A 25,327-nucleotide genomic window follows, 5' to 3' on the forward strand; every position below is an offset into this window, starting at 1 on the left:
AGAGAGAGAGAGATTCTTTATTTCCAGAAAATGGATATTACTTTCGCAGTCAAATATAACCAACAAATGCGCAATCTAATATGAAACTGAAACTGAATAACTTGCCGGCAATCACAACCTGACTTTGTACAAGGTGACCGATTGGTATATTGTTCCAGAGAACATGTACCGATATTGATTTCTGATATTGCATGCGAGTTAGAAAACTATGTTTATTATATTTTTTACTTTCTTCCTCCCCCTAATTGTCATCTGACCTGATCACATTGACTCGGGATTCCCATTTTTCATTTACACACGCTAGTTGCCTCAAATTGTAAATAGTGATCTGCGTAGTATTATAACGTAGTCGACCATTTTCTGTTATTGCCAACAATTGTCACATTCCGAAATGAGGGTGTCTATGCAATAGATATCAGGCCTACCACTCAAACCAATCCTAACAGGAATGCCAGTGTTAATTGTATGCAATGTGGTCATATGGCAGTGTACCAGAAGTTTACAGGTTGTATTCCGCAAGATTGTGGCTTACGGTTACGTATCATATTTTGCCAGTACCTCACAATCTGAACAACGTAAAATCTTGAAAGAGTACATAGATGACTTGCATATGATCCATCGCGACTGTTTCTGTTTCTAAGGTATGAGTCATGTGTATAATAAGAGGATGTGCTTGGCAACCAGGATAGACAGTTTTTGTGCTTTGTTTTGCTGCTAAGCAAGTCACAAATAACGTTAAGTTGCTTTGAAGGCATTACATAGAAATACTTAATATGCATAAAGAAATAAACATTGCTAATGCAAGATTAGTTTTATCTAATACCATTAAAATAATCATTGGTAATTATGTTTGGAAGTACCCAGATGAATTCCTTGAAATAGGTAAAAACTACCAGCTTCTAGAATTCATTCACAGAGGTAATACCCCAAGGATCCCAAAATAGAACTTAGTCGAAACATTCCGCGACCAACTCAAATGTGTACGCGATGCCTTTTTTTTGTGAACTCTTTGTTTCATTTTTCACGTTTGCCTTTCTTTGTCTGTATTGAGATTATTTTTCACGGTCTGCACTTTCCGCAGATACCATACTGTTTGGGGTTTTCGATATAGGTCACGTATACGGGGTTACTGCTGGGCAGTTAAAAATCGCTGGAAATTTTGCTTTTTTCATAACTTCAAATGTCATGTGCAGAGGATATATTAGTTTCACCAATATTAGAACCAGAACTTTTAGCCTACAAAATAATTGAGTGTTTCGCAAACGGGCCAAGTCGAAACGGATGAGAAAATGACGTTCATACAACTATGTGTAGGAACGGTTTGCCAGAACGAAAACAGGATAATAATGTTCACCAGTTGTGAAGATACATGCTCGCACCTTGTCTTTCTCACAGTTTCTGAACCTTATTATTTTCCCATCCACCCAGGCCTTACTGTAATGCTATAGTTCTAAACTAAGCAAGTCTAAATTTTCAGAAGGTCTGAATCGCCAATATTACTTGGGCTCCTTTTCAATTTAAATGTTGTGATGTGTCTGTCAAGTTTGTATATTTCCAGAGACTAAGCGTTAGTCTAGCTCACAGATAGTATAGTACGCACACATGAATCTGAATGTGGCATTTTAAACAGTTTGTAGATAAAAGGCCCGGGTTCTCAGACTGTCAGAAGCCATTCGTAAGATTTAATGAAAATGGTCTATATTTTTAAAAAGTGAGGAACACGCAGCTCAACAGCCTCTTTGATTTTGTGGAAATGTTTTTAACTGTTTAATCAACTACAATAAGTATGATCATAAAGAGAATGCGCGCGCACGCACGCACGCACGCACGCACGCACGCACGCACGCACGCACGCACGCACGCACGCACACACACACACTTTGTGGAATGAGGTAAATTATCAACTAAAATTAACTGGCCTCAGCACCCTGCAGTTCTCCAACCACCCGTGGCAAGCCTGTCTGTGCAAATGAGCCATAGTGTAACTGTTAACTGATGATCAAGGGGAAGGATCTCCTCTATCAAGTTATACTGTGACTAGCATGCCACGAGAATGAGTAGCCTTGCTGTGGCTCTGAACATTTTACAATATTCAGCGAACTTTGATATGAACACAGCAAACATAATTCTGTTTAAGGTCATCTTGATATACCAGCCTCCTGTGAGCTGGTATGAATCTAGTAAAGTACGAAGCAGGTCTATTGCTCATAAGTCCCTCTATTCCACCAAGCGGTTGTTCTACTTGGTATCTTTTCATGAATACTGTAAATCATGACACGAACGAGTCATCTAAATAATGCGAGTGTCCACCGCTGGCCTAAAATGCGAGTAGCTCTGCCTTTGAACTATAAAAACTAACCTGCAAACGATAACACCAAGACTGCAAGTATTCTTGAATTCAATCCCAATAAGAACAAAACTATAACATTCAGTCGCAAAGTTGATTCTGGTTTTAGACCAAATTTATACATGGAGAGTACTTTTAATGAGGAAGTACAAAGTCATAAACATTAAGGAATTACGCTTCAATCTCCCTGTTCTTGGAAAATACATATCAACGAAAAGTTAGTCCAATGATCAACTGCCTAAGGAGTTTTAAATACAGACTAACAAGAAATACTCTTGAAACTATGTACACATCTTTTATCCTACCTAACTTCGACTACTGTTGTCATATTTGGGACAACTGTAAAACGAATAATCATTGTTACTCGAGAATTTACCTTTGGACCGATGTTCTGTAAGACCACAGGGCCCACACCATGATGCTCGGACCACCCTACAAGTCTCTCTCAACAACACAAGCATCCGAATTATATTCCCCATGGCGTCGCCAGACTCTCTCTCCGCCATATGCTGTTGAGATACAATAACGGCTCTCGTCAGAGAAGAGGACTCTTCCCCACTGCTGTCTGCGACAATGCTGGTGGCCCACTGAAGACATTCTTGGCGATGACGTGGTGTCAGAATGGGTCCTCGTTGTGGCCTGTGACAGTGGAGTTGTCTGCTCGTCAATCATCAACGCACGGTGTCCGCACTAATGTGTCGCCGGTGTAGCCCCATGGATGTCGAGCAGTTTCCACAGCAGTAACAAAGCCATCGTGAAGATGCTGTCGCACAACCTGACGATCCTGTCGCCGTGTAGGGACTGCTACGTGGTCGGTCATCTGTAGTGTTGGTGGTCTGGTACCGTTGCTGGAGCCTGAATATGGTCCTTACGTGGACTTGAAATGCATTGGCTACCTGCCGGGTGGTTTGTCCGGCTTACAATCGTCCAAGGGCTTGGTGTCGCTGATTTCTGATCAATCTTGACATGTGGTAGCAATTCAAAAACGAATGAATGTTATCCGATCTGGAGAATAGCGGCGAAAAATATATGAGTGAGTGAGTGAGTTAATATTTAACGTCATATCGGCAATATTTCAGCCAACAAATATATGAATGAATCACTGAAAATCAGTGATGACATGAGGTGTTCGCGAAAAGGTCAAGCATGTCCTGCCTTACCTTCAGCTCCCGTTACCAATGAACTTTAACAACTTAAAATTTATGGGTCTAACGTAAATCCGCGAAACGTCATTATTACAGGTAAAATGTAGTTGTTTGCATGTGCACATTTAGGGATTCCCGTTTGAAGTCATGAAAAACTCATCCGTTTATATTTCTGTTACAGGACAGTGACGTTCTAAGTTTACGACAATGGTTTTAAGTTACTGAATGTATGGACCTCACCGAGTCCAGGAATTGGCTTAAAGATAGGTTCATTTCAGAAAATTGTTTCACAGAAGTGGAACATTGTTAGAATCTTTAACTTTGCCTTCTTTCGTCTCGGACTTAGATTCAACAGGAGATGCATCTGCAATGTCTTCGTCGTACACGTCCCTGAAAGCAACGAATCTGGAGCTTCACAAATCTCAAATATGGTCTTAGTGGATACAGGTTCCTTTATTGAATATACTTGTATCACTTTAGGACAATATTACCATCAATATAATATTACCATCGATATTACACTTTAACATACACATCACGTTCCACTATGACATTCAGAATAGAAATGTTTATTGAATGATGGTATGATGATCAGATTGTATCAGTGACATTGTGTATATAAATATGATTAGGTTCGACTTTAACGTCGAGGTTTTACACTATTTCATTCAATCCAGTTGAATAACAGATTTACCAGAAAAAAGAACATTCACGAGATTGAAACCGGAATTTGATTGAAATTGAACTGAAGCAGGGCTGAAAGTGAAGTGAAACTGAACTGAAAATGGACTGATATTGAAATGAAAGTCGAGCCTCATACCTGGGAATGTGCCTACTACTGACCTTATACTTAGACTGAAGTGATAGTTACATACAGTACCGTCGTGGTTGCACATTGAAATGCAAAGATAAGCATATTTCTATATAAAGGTCCAAGTGACACTTGCAGCTGAATGTATGGAATGTAATCAGGGTAGCGTTGTGTTTTGCAATATATATCAGTGGCATACAGCGGGGTGCACATATGATTGCTTGCACGGATCGACTCCAAAGTCAAGGTTTCAAAATATTTGTCCGGATGAATGATAAAAGTATTTTTAATGAAATAAACCATATACGAGACTAAGACGAAAGTTGGACTGAAATCGAACTAACTGTGGTCCCTACTGTTTCGAGAAGTGTACTGAAACGTGGCTGAAACTGATCGGTAATTGGACTGAATACGCAAATGAAATGAGTCAGTCATAATACTGAAAGTGGCTGGAAATGTGAGTGAGTCGTTTGAGACAAATATGGAGGATAGGCGGGAATCAAACAGCTATAGACTTCCCACACCTGGGATTGAATCAGCTACTGGGCGTAAACCAATCACATGGATAAATTCATGCTGGGACTGATGTGATAGTTATCAATACTACATGCACTTACGTCCCGAGCATCTCAGCTTCTTTAATGGTTTCCGGTAGCTTCTTGTTCAGCGTTTCCGGGAGAAGCAGAGCCAAGATAGCCGCCAAGATGGTGATTCCCCCGAATACCAACACGGGCAGAATCTGTCCGAAACGTCCTGATATATACATCGTCTGAAACGTAAGGGTTATTTGTGAGTGTTCTATTTCAAATGATGACCGACATGTATGAAATCATAAGGTATTCATAAAGTTAAGAACGATGCCCCAGTATAAAATTGTGAAGCGTCTGCAATTCATTTGACAGTAAAACGGGTCCCCAAGTTGATTCTCAGTTTTCTAGGTTAACACTAAACATATAAAACCTGCAATCACAAAGATTTGGTAAAACTTACCAAGCCAACAATATAGGGAGACAGTAGACTTCCAACACTACAGCAAATGGAACTCATTGACATGCCAAATGTTCTTGATGTGGTTGGCATGAGTTCAGCTGTGAAGGTGTAGACGGCACACATGGCAGCAGAGGCACACATGTTCCCTACAATGGCGAGGATGTTAATGGCCCATTTCTCCGCTGGTTGGGTAAATCAATGGAGATGTATTAGCTATATGACCAATATTGAACCCTATCAGATCACGTCCAGCATTTCAAGTATATGTTTTAATGGTAAACATCAGATAACATTTGCTTTCCCAAACCTTGAGTGACTGAGTATGGTTTTACACAGCTTTTAGAAATATTCCAGCAATATCATGGCGGGGGACACCAGAAATGAGCTTCACACATTGTACCCATGTTGGGAATCGAACCCGGGACTCGGGTCTTCGGCGTGACGAGCGAAAGCTTTAACCACCAGGCATCCCGACCGCCCTCCCTCCCCCGAATCTTCACAATAGAGATGTTGCTGTACACATACGGTAATCAAATATCAAGGAATTTTTTTTTCAATACGTTCTTCATGTGAGATAGTGGTATCCAGAGTGGAAACAACATTTTTGACAGATAGAACTTGGATCCTTTCTGATATTTCAAACATTAAAGCAAATCCTTTGTGCTTTTGATAACCCACGTGGGAGAATCCCAGTTGGCTCTGCAATATATGTCTCATCAAAAGCAGAATATGTCCTCAGGTTTTTGTGTCAAATCAAAATGTTGCTATTTCTGAGCCGTGTCTTTGAGTTCATACCCAGTTGACATACTGGTTTTGGTTTGGTTTATTGTTTGAGCAGCAATGTTCCAGCTACATGACGGCGGTCTGTAAATAATCGAGTCTGAACCAGGCAATCCAGAGATTTACATCATGAACATCGATCCACGCAATTGGGATCGATGACATGCATCAACCTGGTCCTGTATGTGGTCATAAGGGTCTATTTTAATATATATGCCTTTACCCCATGATACAAAGTACATAATATCTTAATATTATGAGCAGTGAATATGTTTCCTTCTTTTATATTGTATAAATGATTATAATGTGCATGCTTATGTGTGAAGTCTTACAAAAATGACACCTTAATCGTTGATCCAGTATTTATACATACACTAATTAACATGTTTGTGATTTTTGTACAGATACTTACGTGTATCTGACACTAGTACTTGAACCAAAGGAAGAATGCAAGCTGCTCCTGTTACCAACAGAGACATAGACAGCAGCAACTTTCGGCCAATACGATCCATTAGGAAAAAACAAGAAATGTATGCAACAGCCTCTGCGATGACGAACAAGAGAAAGTTGAGGTAGATGTTACCAGAGAGGTTGGTGACGTTCATGCTGAGGCCGTAGAAACTCATTCCTACTGCAAACCTGGAAAAACAATGACAGTTACATCTTTTTTCTCTGTCGTGACCTTCGACGGAAGGAATGTATAGTATATTTCAAATCTTCCTCACTTACTCGTACAAACTGAATAAAACAGATGTTTATGTTGACTCCAATGTAAAATTTACTTCCCCGCAGAAATTTCTTCCTCTTGTTTGCTCGTTTGCTGTTTAACGCCTCAATCAGCAATATTCAAGCTATATGACGGCGGTCTGTAAATAATCGAGTTTGGACCAGATAATCGTGATGATCCTCGATCTACATAATTGTGTCAGGGTTTTATGACTATTAACAATATGTTCCCAAACTAAGAGCAGGTAGCCTTTACGAAACACATTATATACATCACTTTTTGTAGTTCTGATAAGATTCTACTGGCTGAATTGATGTTAGTAGTTTGTTCCTATTGTTTTTAAATTTGGTGAGAATGTATTATGTTGGGAATAACCTCGTACCAATTATACCAGATGATCATCATTCGACGCACCATCACAGAAGACTTCAAAAGATTCCAGAATGGTTCTTGTTTTACCTATTCCATTTCGATATCGACCTCACCAAGTATTTGTGGATCTATTTGAACTTGTTTTTCTTCGCAATATTTGCAACTATTCTTTTAGCTTCTTCTCCTTTGCCATGTTTCAGAAGCCATCTTGGAGACTCTGGGATAAAACTGTGATGAAAACAAATAACATTAACCCGGTTATCATAACTAAATGGACAGAGCTTTCCTGTAAATATCAATAAGTTAATAGAGACCATATCACATGTTCATGATGTCAGGAATTACTTGTTCTTTGCATATAAAAAATATGAATGTAACGTAAGAATACTGTAAATGAAATGGTTCTTTGCTTGATTGAACAATCATATGTTGGTAAGTCACTGACGCTTTCAACTGAGATGCAAAAATTTAGTAACCTTCACTGTTTTTTGATACATGACAAGTTATTATTATTCCGATATCATGTCATGTACAATTTAACTACAAAAAATAAATCTTCTCTTTTTTCCATCGTATTATTACTCCGATGAGGCGATACTAAAAATAACAAAACATGTTTCACTGCAACCTTCTATACATAGTTTGCACATTTTCATGTTTGTGATACGTTTGAAGTTCATCAGAATCCAATTCTTACTATGCATAAGCAAAAACAACCGTCGGGATACTGACAATCAGCTGTCGAGTTTTCCAGTCCCTGAAGAGATGGGCCGTTAGTGCTGTCACAAGGTTCCCCGCACTCCAGAAGAGGTTCATGGCAACCCCTGCCCACATACGCTTAGAGGGACCGACTATCTCTATGCCTGTTCCAACATACATATAGTACTTCACTCGCAGGACTATGTAGATTACAATTATACCCATTTAGAGTACCACCTTGTAGTCGCTGTTGTTTAATGCCAAACTCAACAAGGTCCAGCTATATTACAGCGGCCTTTAAATAATCGAATCTGTACCAGACAATCCAGTGGTTAATATTATTGCAAAGATCCACACAGTCGTGACACGATGACACGCAATCATTAAGTCACTGCACTGATCAGTGAGTTGGGTTTAACGCCGCTTTTAACAGTATTCCAGTTATATCACGGCGTGTCACCTTAATGTGGGAGAAAAGCCCGAAGTGATGCAGGTCTCAGACGTTTACCACTTCGGTGAAGCCCACGAGCACGGGTATGGTGCTGACAAACCTAGAAACATGATTAGGGCGAACTGGGATTCGATCCCACAATCATAGGTTTCTGGCGTGCCCAAGGGACCCAACTCTGCACAGCGAATCGCGGCGCCTTAGACGACTGGGCCACCCGTGCCCCCTGCACTGATCAGACCGATCCGTTCGGTCGCATATTGTGACAAACATGGGTTATTGGAGGCCAAATATAGTTACACCATCTGACTTCTGGAATAATATCATCCGACTTCAAAGTTTTGTGACAAGTATCAATATGTATAAGAACTAATGTACTAACGTTTGGAGAATGTAACATACGCAACTATCAGTTACAAATGTCCCATACCCTCGATTGTGTAGTGTATTATGTACCCAGTGTGATCTGTAGTCCTACAACTATCATAAAACCAATCGCCACTTCATGACACGGCGACTTACCACACCGTTAGGTATCAGGAGGAAGAGAGTGTTGCCCATTTTTGTGGGAATGGTCTGCAATAGTACTGTCTGTAGGTTATCCCGATGACAATGACCTTTAACATGGGAAGGGTAGTAAATCTTAAGTTGGTTGGTTGGTTTGTTGTTTAACGCGGCACTCAGCAATAATCCAGGTATATGACGACGGTCTGTAAATAATCGAGTCTGGACCAGACAATCCAGTGGTTAGTATCATGAGCATCGATCCACGCAATTGGGATCAATGACATGCATCAACCAAGTCAGCGAGCCTGACCACCCGATCCCGTTAGTCGCCTTTTTCGACAAGCAAGGGTTGCTGAAGACCTATTCTACCCCGGAATCTTCACGGGTCAAATCTTAAGTAATGCGTGATTTCCCCCGCACGCCGTATACAGCTAACAGCCACTTAGTTGTTAAGGACGTGTTAAAACAGAAACAGACGAAACACAGGTGGCATTTAGTGGATCTGAGAAGCTGATGTTCCAGAAAATAGTAGGGGCACGGGTACCACAGTCGTCTAAGGCGCCTCGATTCGTTGAGCAGAGTTGCGTCCCTTGGGCACGCCAGAAACCTATGATTGTGGGTTCGAATCCCAGATTATGTTTCTAGGTTTGTCAGCACTATGCCCGTGCTCGTGGGTTTCACCGAAGTGGTAAACGTCTGAGACCTGCATCACTTCGGGCTTTCCTCCCACATCAAGCTGACACGCCGTGATGTAACTGGAATACTGTTAAAAGCGGCGTTAAACCCACCTCACTCACTCAAGGAACTGGGATGAGGCAGAACTTGACCTACATCACTGTTACTGCCAATGGATTTGTTTACAACACTCTTGCCTTTGCCTAGTTACACAAAGCAAGCGCTAAGTTGACAACCCCGATCTAGTATTTGGTTCAACATTAACTTGTATATTTACTGGGAATGAGACTGATGGTGCAACGTCATTGACAAATGGAGTGAGTGAGTTTATGCTTTATGTCAGTCACATCGGCAATATTTCAGCCATATCGTGACGAGAAGTAATACCTTATTTATACATATATCTAAACTAAATAAAAACCTGTCATCGATGGACAGTACAATTACCAAAATATCACAGATTAATATTTAAATCTATCATACAACCATAAAGATATCACTAAACAGTCGTGAAACAGCACAGTGTTAAAAAGGGCTATAGATCGCCAGCATCTGATTGACAAATGGAACTGCGTGGCGTACGACTATTTTGGAGGGATTGGATTTGACCTGTCAATTTCAAAATTTCACAGCATTCGTCGTCAGTGTGTCACAGAAATGTGGCAGTTGTGGCCCGGAAACCGTGAGTGGTTCGTGTGTGATTTGCTCAACTGTGCGTGTTCTGAAATGAATGTCATCAAGTGTGATAAGTTGCTATGACAAGTCAGTATACTGTGATTTCAGTGATGTCGGAACATTGTTTTTGTTGCCTTACGTATGGAGGATGGTTTTCTCATGGACTTTCAATCCCAATCAAAGATTGCATTTTACCCGTTCTATTTCGGGTTCTGCCGAATGGTTATTCTTCATTAACAATGGTAAACTCGTCAACCCATGTTTCCAGAAATGTGATCAACTGTTTCTTAAATTTTGTTGGGACACTAGTACGCAAATATATTATAAGGATTTGACGCTATCGGTGATTAATCTAGGCAGCATGTTGCCAAAACAGATTCCTTTGGTATGAATGGCAAAGACCTTTTTCAACGGCATAACCAATACCCGGTACAGATTTTAGTAAGTCTGTTAGGCATTGATAAGCACAGTCTTCGATTAATGCCTGTGGAATGGCCCTCCATTGCACCTGCAGAGCTTGAGTTAACCCAGGGACAGTCTGTGGTAGTTGCAACTGACGTCGAACCCTACGGCCAAGCTCGTCCGACAAATGTTCAATTGGATTCAAATCCGGCGATCGATAGGGCCAGTGTAACACTTGCACATTGTTTTGTTGCAAGAGATTCCGGGTCACGCGAGCTGTATGTAGTCGGGCATTATCATGTTTGAATACCAGTTGGTTAACGCAACGTCGACGTCCTCTCAGCAACGATAACAGCGCTGGTTGCAACACTGTGTCAATGTAACGCTGGGCGTTGATATTTCCACGAATCACAACCAAGTCAGAGCGAAAGTTGGCATTAATTCCACCGCACACCGTGACGCCTCCACCTCCAAAACGATCATGTCCGATGACGCAGTTTTAAGCAAAATTTTCATGGTTCCGTCTGCATACACGGATGCGGCTATCTTCGAAACTGACGTTGAATCGTGATTCATCTGCAAAGATGACATTTCTCCATTGCCTGGGAGGAAGATGACCAACTACAGCTGCCCAACGTTGACGTGCAAGACGGTGTGCGTGAGTCAAGATCTGAGTCGACTGCGACGGTTGTTTCGTGCAGCAAGGCGACGTCGGACTGTGCGATCACTGATTGGTCGTCCTCTTGTTCCCATCATGTGACTCACAATGGTGAGCTGGTCCTGCCTCCGTGACGTCACAGGCAGCGTTCCTTGTCGAGGACGGTCGGCAACACTCCCAGTTGTCCTGTGACGATGCTGCAGTCGGACAAGAGTTGATCGATGGCCATTGAAGTGCGCAGCAGCTCCAAACATCCCTATTGCTCAGTTCCTCTCTGCGTTGCTTCACCGTGGCATCGTGAATATGCATGGTACCCTGCCCGCAGTGTGTTTTTTATAGGGCCCAAGTCCCACTTTGCAGGTGCATCATGGCTTTTTTCTGATCTTCCTGATTTCCCACATTTCACTTTCATGGTTGCGTTTTAGTCGTCAAGCCAGTGCGTTCAACTCAAACATTTGATGTTCGCCATTGTTCTGTATACCCCCTTATTTCATGTCATTTGTTAGACAAACAGACACAGACACAGCCTTTTATGCCCAATGAGAAACATATATTTAAGGAAAAATCAGTGATAACAAGCGGTATTCGCGAAAAGGGGAAGCATGTCCTGTCCTAACGGTAGCTACCGTCAATTACACAGTGACTAACACATAAACAAAATATTATATGGTTCTTGCCTGACACCTCACAACAGTACTTCCCAAGTGTGATGGCGGTATTTAAGCAAACCAGACATAATCTTTTTGAAAAATGTTAACACTAAATTAAATGCATCTAATGAACTTCAACAACTTAATTAATAATTGTAACGTAAATTTGCTAAATGTCATGTGTTACAGGAAGTTGTTGGGCGGTCGGGTGGCCCAGCGGTTAAAGCATTCGCTCGTCACGCCGAAGACCTGGGTTTCATTCCCCACATATACAATGTGTAAAGCCCATTTCTGGTTTCCTACGCCGTGATATTGCTGGAATGCAAAGAAAACGTGACGTCACTCTATTGCAAAACTATAATGCTTACATCCCTGTCACATATCTTCATTGAGTTGTTATTACTTTGTTCCAGCTATTTCCAAGTATAAATGCCCTAACCAATCAGAATTATTCATGCAAGATGATGATAGCAAAGACCTATCTTGTGTGCCCTGTAAGAATTGTAGAATGGATCACCAACATATACATGTATATACTTGTATATTATATATAATGTAATTCGTGTCGTGTTATGATTGCTTGAAGTTCTCAAAGAATCATCGAACAGCCATTTCCATTCCACTGATTTACATATCTGAACTAGAAATATAGGAGACCAGTGAGACTCTAATTTGTTTCGTATTTAGATCTATAACATAATGATTCAGAGTGACAAACTACTATATAACAACGGAGATGACTTCAACCTTCCAATAGTCAACTTGCCCTTTATGTCGAGAAATATTCCTAAAGCTTTTAAGGTGTAATCGAGCATGCTCATTCTTCCAAGATTTCAAAGAGCGTCATACGACTCTTGCTCAGAAGCTGTTTGATAAAGGTTACAACATTGTGACTGGTGTCACCGGTTGGTCACCTTTTCGCGAACACCTGGTACTATCATTATTTGTTAGAGGTTCAAAGACACATGCCCATGACCTAGTCGGTATCGTACAATCGACTCTGCAGAATATGGAAAGCGTTTTGTTGTAAAACGATCGTGACAGCAGGTACGTGGGCCTGTATAAATGGATAATAGGTATACAAATTGTGTCGTTTGTAATTTGCTGTGCGAAGTTTTGCACATTTATTGCTATATTAATTTCATGAAGTGGTAACTGATCATCAAATTCAATTTTCCCGGATGTTTGCCAACGGTCTGTTACATACAGATTGCATTGGAGACCGACCACGGTCTAACTGTCAAACATCTGTACCTAGCTGATGATATCCGTTTTATCATTTGGCAGGAGGCCACTTGTTTATATGTTCTATTTAGCCCTGTCAACTTGAGCAACGTCAATCCTTAATAGTGTCAACTGTTGGTCCTGTTGGGCTTTTCGAATCATCAAGAGAAAGGTTGACCACTTTGTAAATTTATTACAACTTAAAACCAAACATCTAACTTCTTAATGGCATGAATAATACCCAATATTAAATACATATTACATTGGTACTTATAGAACCAAACATGTACCTCCCTCGAGCACTTTATTCACATTAATGTGCAATAATGACTATTTAGGATAAAAAAAATTGCAAGTTGTCTTTAGTTGTTGATTAAGTTAATTTCTATCCAACCTCCATCTGACTCCCCTACCAAAACCCATTGCTGTGCTTGACAGGTCAACATTCAAAGAGACAGTGTGAAGACAGGCTGATGAGATATTACTGATAACAGTCTGCAGATGAGAGTAATTCACGACACGCTTGGTCTGGATTTTATAACATCTACATGAGACATGTACATTAGAAAACAAATGGATGGAAAAAACCTGTTGCAAACGCATCTTTGCAAACATGCGCGCCTGTCCCAAATAAACATAGTTTAACCATTTCTGAACTCATAAATTGGAAGGAACCTTTTTGTGATGCCAATAGTGTGGTCATCACTCAGATCCATTGAACCTCTATGAATATAATATACTCTTCAAACAAGGAAACGCAAAGCCACATTTGTGTGAGGTAGGAAAATACATTTATACAAGGAACCGTAACAGGTATTGAACCAAAATGTCGTGGAGAGAACACTTGGTGATTGTATTCATCTCAGTCATCGATATTTAGGAAAAGTCCAAGGTGAAGGTCAGCTACAATCAATAACGCGTATGTCCCCTGTTGGAGTCGATAGCGGCCTGACAGCTCCTGCCCTTTGAAGAGAATGCGAATCACATCCTGGGGAATGGTAGCCCGTTCGGCCTGCAACGCAAAAGCCAACTGTTGCAACGTCTGTGGTTATGGTTGACTAACCACTTCATCCCACTAGCTATGGACGACACCTTTCCTGTCATGATGTGAAATAGCCGCCCACATCATAACGCTACCCCCAGCAATTATGTCCACTTCCTGTACGCAGTTTCCGGCGTAACGGTCTCCCCAGCGTCTGTAGACCCGTGCTCTTCAATCCCCTCGACGGAGGAAAAATTTTCATTCGTCGCTGAACCAGACATCTCTCCATCGCAATGGAGGCCATAACACGTGTTGACGACACTAATTCAGTCGTTGTTGACGATGTCGTAGACTCAATATGACGCGTCGAACAGGACGTCTTGCTCGTAGACCTGCTGCTCTTAAACGGTTTCGTGAGGTATGATCGGAGATTCTGCACAGTCCGGGTATTTGGGATGCGGTTGAGGTGACTGTGGTCGTCATTTCACGTAGGTTACGCAGTCGGATGTAGCGAACTTTGGCGGTGATGGTTACTCTTGGTCGTCCCGATCACGTGTTGTCCCATGCTGTTGAAACCGATCCCAAAGCCTTGTGATGGTGCTTGATGCTACATCGATAACCGTGGCTGCTGCTGATCGGGATTCCCCTGCCTGCAAGCGGCCTATGACGTTGGTTCTTTGTTCAGTGACGCAGATGCCAGGCAATCAAAAACCCTTTACTTTAATACCGTTCATAGTGCTACAGCACGTGCAGTGCGTGCAACTCAATGGCCCTTTTATTATTGACTAGGTGCTTTTTTCCCGAATCGTACGTGTTTCCCGACGAATGGTTTGATATTCCATGTTGTGATAATTTTGATCCGTGAATTTTGTCACTGACACTATAACACATTAACCCTTTTTATTTTGCACCTCTGCTAATTTTGCTTTTATTGCCAAAAGTATGTATGTTGCGTTTCTTCCTTTGAAGAGTATATATGCATGAGCCTCGCTCCGCAGATAACTGCACGTGTCTGATTGGTCGAATTGAAAGCATGAAATCGGGATACTGAACGAATATAGCCACTTTCGCAGTTGGTAACGATTTGCACACCAACAACGTGGTTGTACAGAGGCTACGCCTTTGAATGTTCTTCATCATGTACACAGCTGTGTGTTGACGGATTGCTGTAATCTTCATTTGTTCATTTCTAAGCAAGCGGACGGTGGTGCCGCAGAATGATGAACTTTGACGACGTGTTGAGACATCTGGGGGAGTTTGGCCCGTACCAGAAATGTCTGTACTTACTTCTGTGTCTTCCAGCAATAGCGGGATCTCTCCAGGTTATACAGGCAGTTGTGTTTCTGTTTGCAGTTCCTGAACATAGGTATGGATATTTAGCAAAGCATCTCAGATCTTGTTGCATTCTAATGATTGTCATTATCACCTGCACATATATCAGTGATAGAATAGGTTTATGGAAGAACGAATATTGTTTCATATAAATTAACAATTGTTAGATCAGTCTAGCTGTGTGTATGATCTGTGGGTACAAGGACATACACGCTTTGTAGGATGCTGATGAAAACACATCATGAATGCAACAACTACTTGTCTTAAACGGCAAGTGTATATATCGATTGTTTTGTCACATGTACTACTTCGAAGAAAGTGTTTCTACAAAGGTAATTATAATGTTACCAATTTTTAAAGAAAATAAAAGTAAATGAAAAATATATGATATCTTTCCATTTCACAATACTGTTTGAGTAGTTAAAAGTAAGTTTAATCATACTAACAGCACACGCGTCTACATGTATATTGTCTGGTACATTTAGCCTACATCACTGCAGATGTCTAACTTATTCATTAACATTAGACAACGACAGCAAATGACAACAGCTCAACCTGATCGAACAATAGATCTTTGATAGAATCTAAAAACCAAAGAAATAGCATCATGTAATCTGAACAAAAGCAATATGAAACAGCGATAGGGTTCTCCATATGCAAATGCAACCAGCTTAGTTTATACTTAATTAAATCGACACCATCCTTTCCATATTCATGAGAAATAGTTTTGCCTCTCTGAATCGTTATGAATATATCTCAATATGAAATAGATGAGACGGTCTCGTTGGTATCCTTAAATTTCTAGCTCAGGTGGGTATAACAGTAGAAGATGAACTTCTTGGCCAAATTCCTTTGTTTTGATTTTGCAAATCCGAGTATGCATACATAAATAGATCAGCAAGGAGGGGAGCACAATTGCTGCCCATGAAGATGACAACTACTTGCCTACATGTCCTATCCTGAATGTCACATCTACCGTATTCGACGTAATAAGCGCCCCGCTCTATTAAGCGCCCACGGCAAAATTTGCTAATATATTGGCTAGTGAACAATCCCAGTTAGCACCCCTTCCGATTGATCAATGTACACAAGACCTATTTATTCGCGTATAATACGCACTCGTGTGTTATATGCATTCTTAATTATGGGCATTTGAATTCCGGAAAAATGTATCTGTCTATCTGTATAAACATTTCAGTGTGTCAGCATAAACCACGAAATTTATCTTTCAAATCTCTTTTACCCACCAAAATAATATTCTAATAAGAGCCCCCTATTTTTAATTTTGAGAGCGCCCTGGGCGCTTATTACGTCGAATACAATATATGAAGTATCACGTATGAATAAGTCCTGCATGTCACACATAGTTTTTCTCAGTTGCCGTTTATTATAATTAACAAATTATCCTGCACGTTTGAAAATAGAAAACTTACTATGTCTCAGAACACATTTTACACGTTCTGTTAAATGAGAATTCGCCCAATAACAAGTTTGAATTGTACTGATATCTAATTTCACAGAGGGCACGGGTGGCCCAGTCGCCTAAGGCGACGCGATTCGCAGTGCAGAATTACGTCCCTTGGGCACGCCAGAAACCTATGATTGTGGGTTCGAATCCCGGTTCGCCACGATTATGTTTCTAGGTTTGTCAGCACCATACCCGTGCTCGTGGGTTTAACCGAAGTGGTAAACGTCTGAGACCTGCATCACTTCGGGCTTTCCTCCCACATTAAGGTGACACGCCGTGATGTAACTGGAATACTGTTAAAAGCGGCGTTAAACCCAACTCACTCACTCACTCTAATTTCGCATATTTATGTATGATAATGTTATAATGTTTCTGGTTGGCATTTTGCAGTTATTCACTATTTGCATTAGGACTGATAAATAAACATTGTCAATTTGGGATATAAGCTTCTGATATCTGAAACGTTGCTTGTTTCTTCATGAAAACTATTAATATTCATATGCAGCAATGAGTTGTGATCATTGAATAAATTCATGAAAATCCATCACCTATTGCTTAGTTGTGAATAATCCGTTCGTGTTTAGGGGCGATAGATGGCTTCATATTGGTTTGTTTGTTGCCGCACTCAGCAATACTCCAGCTATATGACGGCGGTTTGTAAATAATCAAGTCTGGACCAGACAATCCATTGATTGATCCTTTGAGCATCGATCCACACAATTGGGATACGGTGACATACATCAACCAAGTCAGCGAGCCTGACCACCAGATCCCGTTAGTCGCCTCTTTCGACAAGCATAGGCGCCTTTTACAGCAAGCAGGGGTTGCTGAAGACCTACTCCAACCCGAATCTTCACGGGGTCTTCACTTTGGTAGAATGAAAATAAAAAAACCATAATGACCACCATATCGCGTGGGTAAAGGTAAGGAGAGATTGAACTATCTTATTTCCGCACTTGACACATGCTGACGTTTATGTTGACTGCGCCCTAATATTCATTATGATATTTCCAATGGCAGGTGCGCTATTCCAGGATTTGCCAATGACACCTACGAAATTCAGAATGACTTTCACGAAGAGCTCATAAATCGTTCCATTCCAATGACATCCGGTTACTATGGCGAAGAAAAGTATTCCCGCTGCCAACTGTATGTACAAACCAATTCCTCCAAGATTTGGTCGTCTACAAGAAGTGTCTCAGAACCCTGTCATGCTTGGGTGTACGATCAATCACAGTTCATATCAACGATTTCAGAGACGGTTAGACCAACAAGCAAAACTTTCCATATGACAAATATGCAGATGGTTTCCGTTGAATAACATTTAGTTTCAAATTTTGTGTGGAATTTCACCATGAACCAATGCTAAGAAGTCTTAAAGGCATTCATTTATCAAGAATATTTGTACTGTGACTGCCCAGTACAGGAATATCAAGAGACTTATGGATTGTGTATAGTTATATTATTACATGTTTGCGAGGTATCATTTATTACTCAGCACAGTCATTACTTAAACAGGTCCAATTAAAATATGTATGATTGATTGTTCTGCATCCTTTTCAGATGGATTTTGTCTGCGAGAAAAAGTCCTATGCGAGTCATGCCAAGATGCTTGCTATGTTTGGACATTTGGTTGGCGCTCTGATTAATGGTCCATTGTCAGACATGTGAGTAGCCTTGACAGACTACATTAGACAGGAGAGAGGGAGTGCAATAACGTTGTTTGCAGCTGCAGTCAGCAGTATTTCAGCTACATGGGGGCGATATCGTCGAATCTGAACCAACAAAATCAGTTATTGAAATCATGACTAATGATTTAATCCATGTTTGGAATGAGTAGGAAGGTAGGTAGGTAGGTAGGTGAGTGAGCGAGTTAAGATTTAACGTCACATCGGCAGTATTTCAGCGATATCGTGATGAGTAGTACATTAATAATACATATATTTAGAATAAATAAAAAGCTGTCAACGATGGGCAGGTAGGTAGGTAGGTAGGTAGGTAGGTAGGTAGGTAGGCAGGCAGGCAGGCCTGCCACGCCACGCCACAGACCCCGACCATTAACATCCCTGTTTCAGGCGGCTGTTACAACAGACATTAAATACCGGGTCCTATTCTGAACTGGGATCCCGGGACCACAACTGACCTATGTGTCAGAACAGACGATAGAATTTCTTTTGGATTTCTTTCTTTTTGCTTTTAATGAAAACCCGTCCTCAAAAAGTGTTTTTTGCAACGCCATTGTATTATAACAATATGATATTTAGAATTAGAACGGAATAGAAAGTTACACATTTACCAAATCTAACTTTTACTCCTTTGGAAGTCTACAATCCATTATCAGTGTAGAGATTATGTTTTGAAGCCATTGACAATTTGTATTGCAATGTATGCATAACAATCAGCGCAAAATTGCGGATTATATGTCCCGTGTGAATAGACAGGTAAGAAAATCCGTCCACATATTCTCTAAAATCACAGACATTTACTGATATTATATAGTTTGAAAGAAATTGTGTTTTTCGTTGATACTACAAATTTCCGTACGATCCAATCTCCAGATCCTTCGCTCCTGAACCATCAACAATGGAAATACTTGGTTGATTGGAGACAGAAGAGAGCACATTAAATCTTTATATACCCGAGGGTATCTTCCCGAGGCAAGGTAGTTATATAACTATAAAAGTCCAGTTTCCACCCTTGCCGATCTAGGCTGGCATTGTGAAGTTATATTTTGGCTGGACTAACGAGTCCATGCATAGTCCAATCAAAATCGCGCAGCTAATTCTAAATCCGTTCGTAAACCTTCGAGCAGTTTTCGGTCGATTGCAGGATTTGCAAAGCATGTGCATCACCAACTCGTTGTCAACAGATATTTTCCAAATGTTTTAATGTTTAGGTGCTCACGTGATTTGATGTATTTCACGATGTAAGACCCGTTTTATCACAAAAAAGATCTTGATTATCGATCAGATCGTCCTGACTGGGCGTAGCCATTTTGTTTGAAGCAAATGTAAGTGATACGAGAAGTGGAATCTGATTGGTCCATGGGAGAGGCTGGGAAGGGACATAAGTCGTAAAAGCCACTGGTGGCGCTACGATCGAGCCTAGGAATTCCAGTCTAGTTCGGCAAGGGTGGAAACTGGACTCGGGAAGATGACCAGAAGGCGATATCCAAATAATTTCACCTTTGGTATACACATCCACAGAGCATAAATAGGATTTACCCATTATCAATTTTCGGCATGCAACATACCTGTGAAGATCCGGGATGGAAAAGGTCTTCAGCAAACCCATGCTTGCCGTAAAAGGCGACTATGCCTGTCGTAAGAGGCGACTCACGGGATTATTTACAAACCGCCGTCATATACAATGTAGCTTGAATATTGCTGAGTGCCTCCTTAAACAACAAACAAACAAACGATATGCAACATATCACTATCCAAAGAGAGTTATCGGGGCCCACTTATAATGGGTTTGTTATTTGTTGTAGCAAACGTTTCGTTATTCGAAGTTACAGGGTGTCATTGTTGATACATTTGGAGACTGTAAGCTGTTATGAATAATAATGAGTCAAATTATGTTGTGTTTTATGCAGGTTTGGAAGAAGGCCAGTTATAATCTGCAACATGTTCATCATGGTGTTGCTCAGCATCTGTCTGGTGTGGTCCAGCTCAGCCCCTGTGGCCCTCTTCCTTGATTTCGCCATCAACACCTGCTGCCTTGGCCAATATCTCGTGTGCTTCGTATTTGGTAAGGCAAAGGACTGTATATGGTTATCACCTTTGTCGTCCGTTTAAGTACGAGATCAGCATTCTTTTTGTTTGCCCAACAGCTGAATGCACTCTTTCTATATTCCCCGGAGGAGTGTGGGTATGTATGTATGTGTGTGCGTGCGTGTGTGCACATAATCGGCACTGTGTGAACCTGGACTAAGAGAGTAGTCATTGGCAGTCCGGGGACGAATATGTGCCTGGTATTCCATACTTTTCGTATGAGCCGTCTTCAGAGGATCTGGTGTCCATGCTCGGCGATTTGGCGTGTGATATTGTGTTCCGATAGCATGGATCCTCGCTTATGATTTCGGTCAAGGGCTTGCTGTTTCCAGATTAATCTACGAAGGTCAAGTTCACACAGTGCCGATCATGGCTCCCGTTTGAGATCAGACTGCGCTACGACACGAAAAGTGAAAAAGTCGGATTACTATCCTCAATGACCTTGAGTCCAACGGATCGGGAAAGGTCCAGAGAGGTCGGTCAAGCACTCCCGACAGTATGGTGCGTCCCGTAACATTCGGGAAACTCAGCCGATTTTGTCTTGTTGGCTTAACAATCGGGGCTATGCCGTGGCAGATTCTGCTGTATCGGATCAAAATCGTAACAATGTCCGGTGTTGTCTGGACGGTGTCCTGTTGATCGGGACGCTGTCGTGATGAACGGGAATGAATTGTTCATTGCCGTTTCTTGTTCACTTAGGCCAAATTGCGTCCAGATCTTGCCGAATGCGAACCGTCTTTGTCAGTTCACTGTCTGATCTCTGTCGGATCGCATTCGGGAGAATCGGAAGGCTGTCGGGACAGATTCGGTCGTTTTTTACCAGGCGGATTTAGAACGGGAGATTCGGGACGAATTCGGCTGGGACGCTTTCTGAACAATATCTGATTGTTTGTGAATATCCCGTCACGAATCACGGGATCTTGATCAGACTTTTGACAAATTTTCATCGGGAATGTTCCTGTCAAAGACAGCAGTAAAAGTCCTGAATATGTGACTTAGCCCTTACAGGCCTTCCAAGATAAAACGTCAATGTTGTTGACTGTTAATGACATTCACTCACTTAATTTATCAGAGAAGTCAATTCAGATGATGCAAACCAGATACTAATGAGGCCACCGGTGTCCGGACAACACTACATGTAGTTGTACTTTATCACTGCAGTGGATAACTGACAATATACGCTAACCATTTATGTTACGAACAGGCATGGAGATAGTCGGTCCCTCTAAGCGTATGTGGGCAGGTGTTGCCATGAACCTCTTCTGGAGTGCGGGGAACATGATGACAGCTCTAGCGGCTTATGTATTCAGGGACTGGAAGACTCGACAGCTGATTGTCAGTGTCCCTGCGGTTGTCTTTGCTTACCTGTAGTAGGTTTATTGACTTGGATTTGAAATCGTGTTAATTTGATAACATAAGGATACGGCAGTGTAGTTATTTCAAGTCCTATGTTACTACTACTACAGTAGTATAGGTAATGGAGGTTCTGGCTCACTTCCACTGGAGCCGGATTCATATACCTATACTGCTACTACAGGTAGCATTTTTTATGTGTAAATGACTATGCGATTCAACGATAGTCATGAGATTAAGTTAAATTGACCATCACCTGGAGCCAATGATATAAATTTTTATAGGTAATGGGGGTTCTGGCTCACTTCGACTGGAGCAGGATTCATATACCTATACTGCTACTACTATGCCAAAATGATTATGCGATTCAACGATAGTCATGAGATTCAGCTCTAGCTCACCAATACCTGGGGCCAATCATTGCTTTAGATGAGTCTAAATGGTAATAAAAATATTCTTCATTATTTTTATCTATAAAGCGATATTCAACATTTTTATTAAGTTCTTCGTTCATTTACCGTATTTGGTTGGTTTGACATCACTGATATAATAAAAACCTTGTGATATTTCTCTCCATTTAATAGTTTTTTCCATTATTATATATTTATGTAAGCATTTGTCTAAATGTAATCACACGATAGTAAGCAATTCATTTTTAATCTCCAAACAGTTCTTTGGTTTTGGCACGGAATAATTGACGCGCTTGTTGCCTCCCCTGTTCTATGAACTTTTTTTTCTCGTCTTCGCTAATACCATTGGTCTTACGAGATTTTGATCGAATCTCCTGCTTCATTTCGTTGTATTTGGTGAGTTCTGACAACACTAAACGAAACTCCTCCTCGGATATCTTACAATCGGCCATTGCTGTCGAAATATGATCCTCAATGCTGTTCAACTTTGCTTCGGCGAGTATCCGAATACTATCGTGTTTTAATGCTTTCTTTTGCAACCTACGAGAAATGAATTTTATCGCTATTCCTGCCAGTCCCGAGACTCCGGCGGTTATTTCCATGCCGAGCACGATAGGCGCGGCGATTATAGTTGATAGTAAACCGACACCGGCTACACCGAGTCCCATGCCAGCTACTACAAGAGCGGTGTCAACTCCGTCCAGAGCATTCACGGCTCTGCGATACTTTTTATACAAACTCCCTATCCTTTTCTATTCGATGTTTTATGTCGCTTATTTGATGTAATCGAAATCCATCAACAGTTTCCATCTTTTCATCGAGCGCTGGATATAAACTCATAGTGTATATTACGAATATATAATAGTCTTTAATTGGTCTTGCTTAAATGTTTTGATAGTATACATCAACCTTATCAAATGTATATTATACGGTAAGAATATCTTAGAAAGAGAAATTCTGTCACTTTTAATAATTTAATAACATTTTGGATTGCCGGACGACTATATAACATATGATCTGGTTTTTCTGGCAGGGGAGTGACTAACACACTTTTTCGTTTTGACGGGATATAGGCTGCGAGTACGATCTTAGTTAAATTATGTCCCTTACCCATCATCGCATAAGGTGGGGTAATGGCGATATTCAGCAGCCACTTGATGTTTGCTTCGACCATAGTCCATTTATTCTCACTGTTGTAAATAATATTGTACGGAGTGGTTTTAAGGAGTCTACTAACGTCGACATCGTTTAAATCTTCTAGATTACCCATGAATGTAACTTCTTTCCGCTTGTATACATTATCGTGTAAGTGTAAAGCGTATAACTTACCATTGGTACCGGGTTTACCGAATCCTTCTGTGTCTCCGAGATCGGAAAGCGCAATTGTATTACATTGTCTTATCGTTCCAGGGCCTGATGCATCAACCATTATTTATAATATGGAGTGTTACACTTAAGTATCCTATATGTACAGGTTGGTGTTTTACATCTAATACAGAAATTTTGAGGTCTGAAATAATACCCCGCTTTAATTTTTTATATTGTAATGTTGAGAAAGATTCCATTCTACCGCTATTGTATTTTTCATCTTTCACTGGAACACTTCTGAGTAGAGTTGAAGGACTTTCTTGTTGAATATTATCCGTTGTACTGATTTGATCAAGATGGATGCACAGCTCTTTATAGGGAACTAAATCGGGTAAATAGAGTCCCTGATCTGATGTCTTGATTACTGTTATTTCTCCTCCCCATCCAAGTGTGTATGCTAAGTTACTGTAAAGCTTTACATCCTTTTTTCCAGCGTTTAAAATCAGTAACCCATTTGACTCATTTTGTGTTAGACTAATTCCATTAGGCTTAAAAAATTCATCATTGAGTGAGCATACGCTGTAATACCCATCAGGTATAATGTATTTTTGACCATTTATTTCTGTCTCATTATTATAACCTCTCGTAGCTTTTTTATTGGTCCACCGTGGGTAATACGTTACATCGCATAGAGCTACTTCGAGGTGTCCATCCGAGTTATCGATAGTACGAAGCAGTTGAATAGACTGACTATTTGTTATTCCCAGGAGTGTAACATACATATCAAATATACAATGATACTATATCATAACTTGAATATGGAATCAACCATTATTTATAATATGGAGTGTTACACTTAAGTATCCAATATGTACAGGTTGATGTTTTACATCTAATACAGAAATTTTGAGGTCTGAAATAATACCATGTTCATTTTTTTATATTGAAATGACGAGAAAGATTCTGTTCTACCGCTGTTGTGTTTTTCATTTTTCACTGGAACAGATCTGAGCAGAGTTGAAGGACTTTCTAGTTGAATATTATCCGTCGTGCTTATTTGATCAAGATGGATGCACAACTCTTTATAGGGAACTAAATCGGGTAATGCATATATAGTTGTTTTTGCGTTGGGTGGTAATGTTTCTGACTGTCCAAATTCAAGTGTAATTCCTAAGTTCTCACCAATAATCATACCTATTTCTTCAGTGTATATATTCATTATCCCATTCGCCTCATTTTGTGTGAGCCTAATGGAATTAGGCTTAAAAATTTCATCATTGAGTGAGCTTAAGCTGTAATACCCATCAGGTATAATAGTGTTGCTTCTAACAACATATTCGTTTTCAATTAACCTTATCTTATTATTACCTCTCGCAGCACTTATATTGGTCCACCGTGGGTAATACGTTATGTCACAGATAGCTACTTCGAGCTGTCCATCCGAGTTATCGATAGTATGAAGCAGTTCAATAGACTGACCATTTGTTATTCCCGGGAGTGTAACATACATATTAGATATACAATGATACTATATCATAACTTAAATATGAAATCGAGATACATTACTAATCAATCGATTATAGTAACTGCC

At 40.6% G+C, this 25,327-nt stretch overlaps 1 protein-coding gene and 1 pseudogene across 1 annotated transcript in view; one reads left to right on the plus strand and one right to left on the minus strand.

The window, feature by feature from the left end:
* Positions 1–3,779: 3,779 nt before the first annotated feature.
* Positions 3,780–8,030, minus strand: LOC139475225 (organic cation transporter protein-like; annotated as a pseudogene).
* Positions 8,031–15,309: 7,279 nt separating this feature from the next.
* Positions 15,310–25,327, plus strand: part of LOC139475953 (organic cation transporter protein-like) — a 28,939-nt gene continuing 18,921 nt past the window's right edge. Inside the window, exons 1-5 of the mRNA XM_071259162.1 lie at positions 15,310–15,458; positions 17,913–18,153; positions 18,456–18,559; positions 20,488–20,642; positions 21,870–22,035. Of these exons, the coding sequence (XP_071115263.1) occupies positions 15,310–15,458; positions 17,913–18,153; positions 18,456–18,559; positions 20,488–20,642; positions 21,870–22,035 (815 nt within the window). The remainder of the gene's footprint in view (positions 15,459–17,912; positions 18,154–18,455; positions 18,560–20,487; positions 20,643–21,869; positions 22,036–25,327) is intronic.

Source organism: Haliotis cracherodii, unplaced genomic scaffold (assembly GCF_022045235.1).
Source record: "Haliotis cracherodii isolate W230 unplaced genomic scaffold, xgHalCrac1.p SCAF_3, whole genome shotgun sequence".
Lineage (NCBI taxonomy): Eukaryota > Metazoa > Mollusca > Gastropoda > Lepetellida > Haliotidae > Haliotis > Haliotis cracherodii.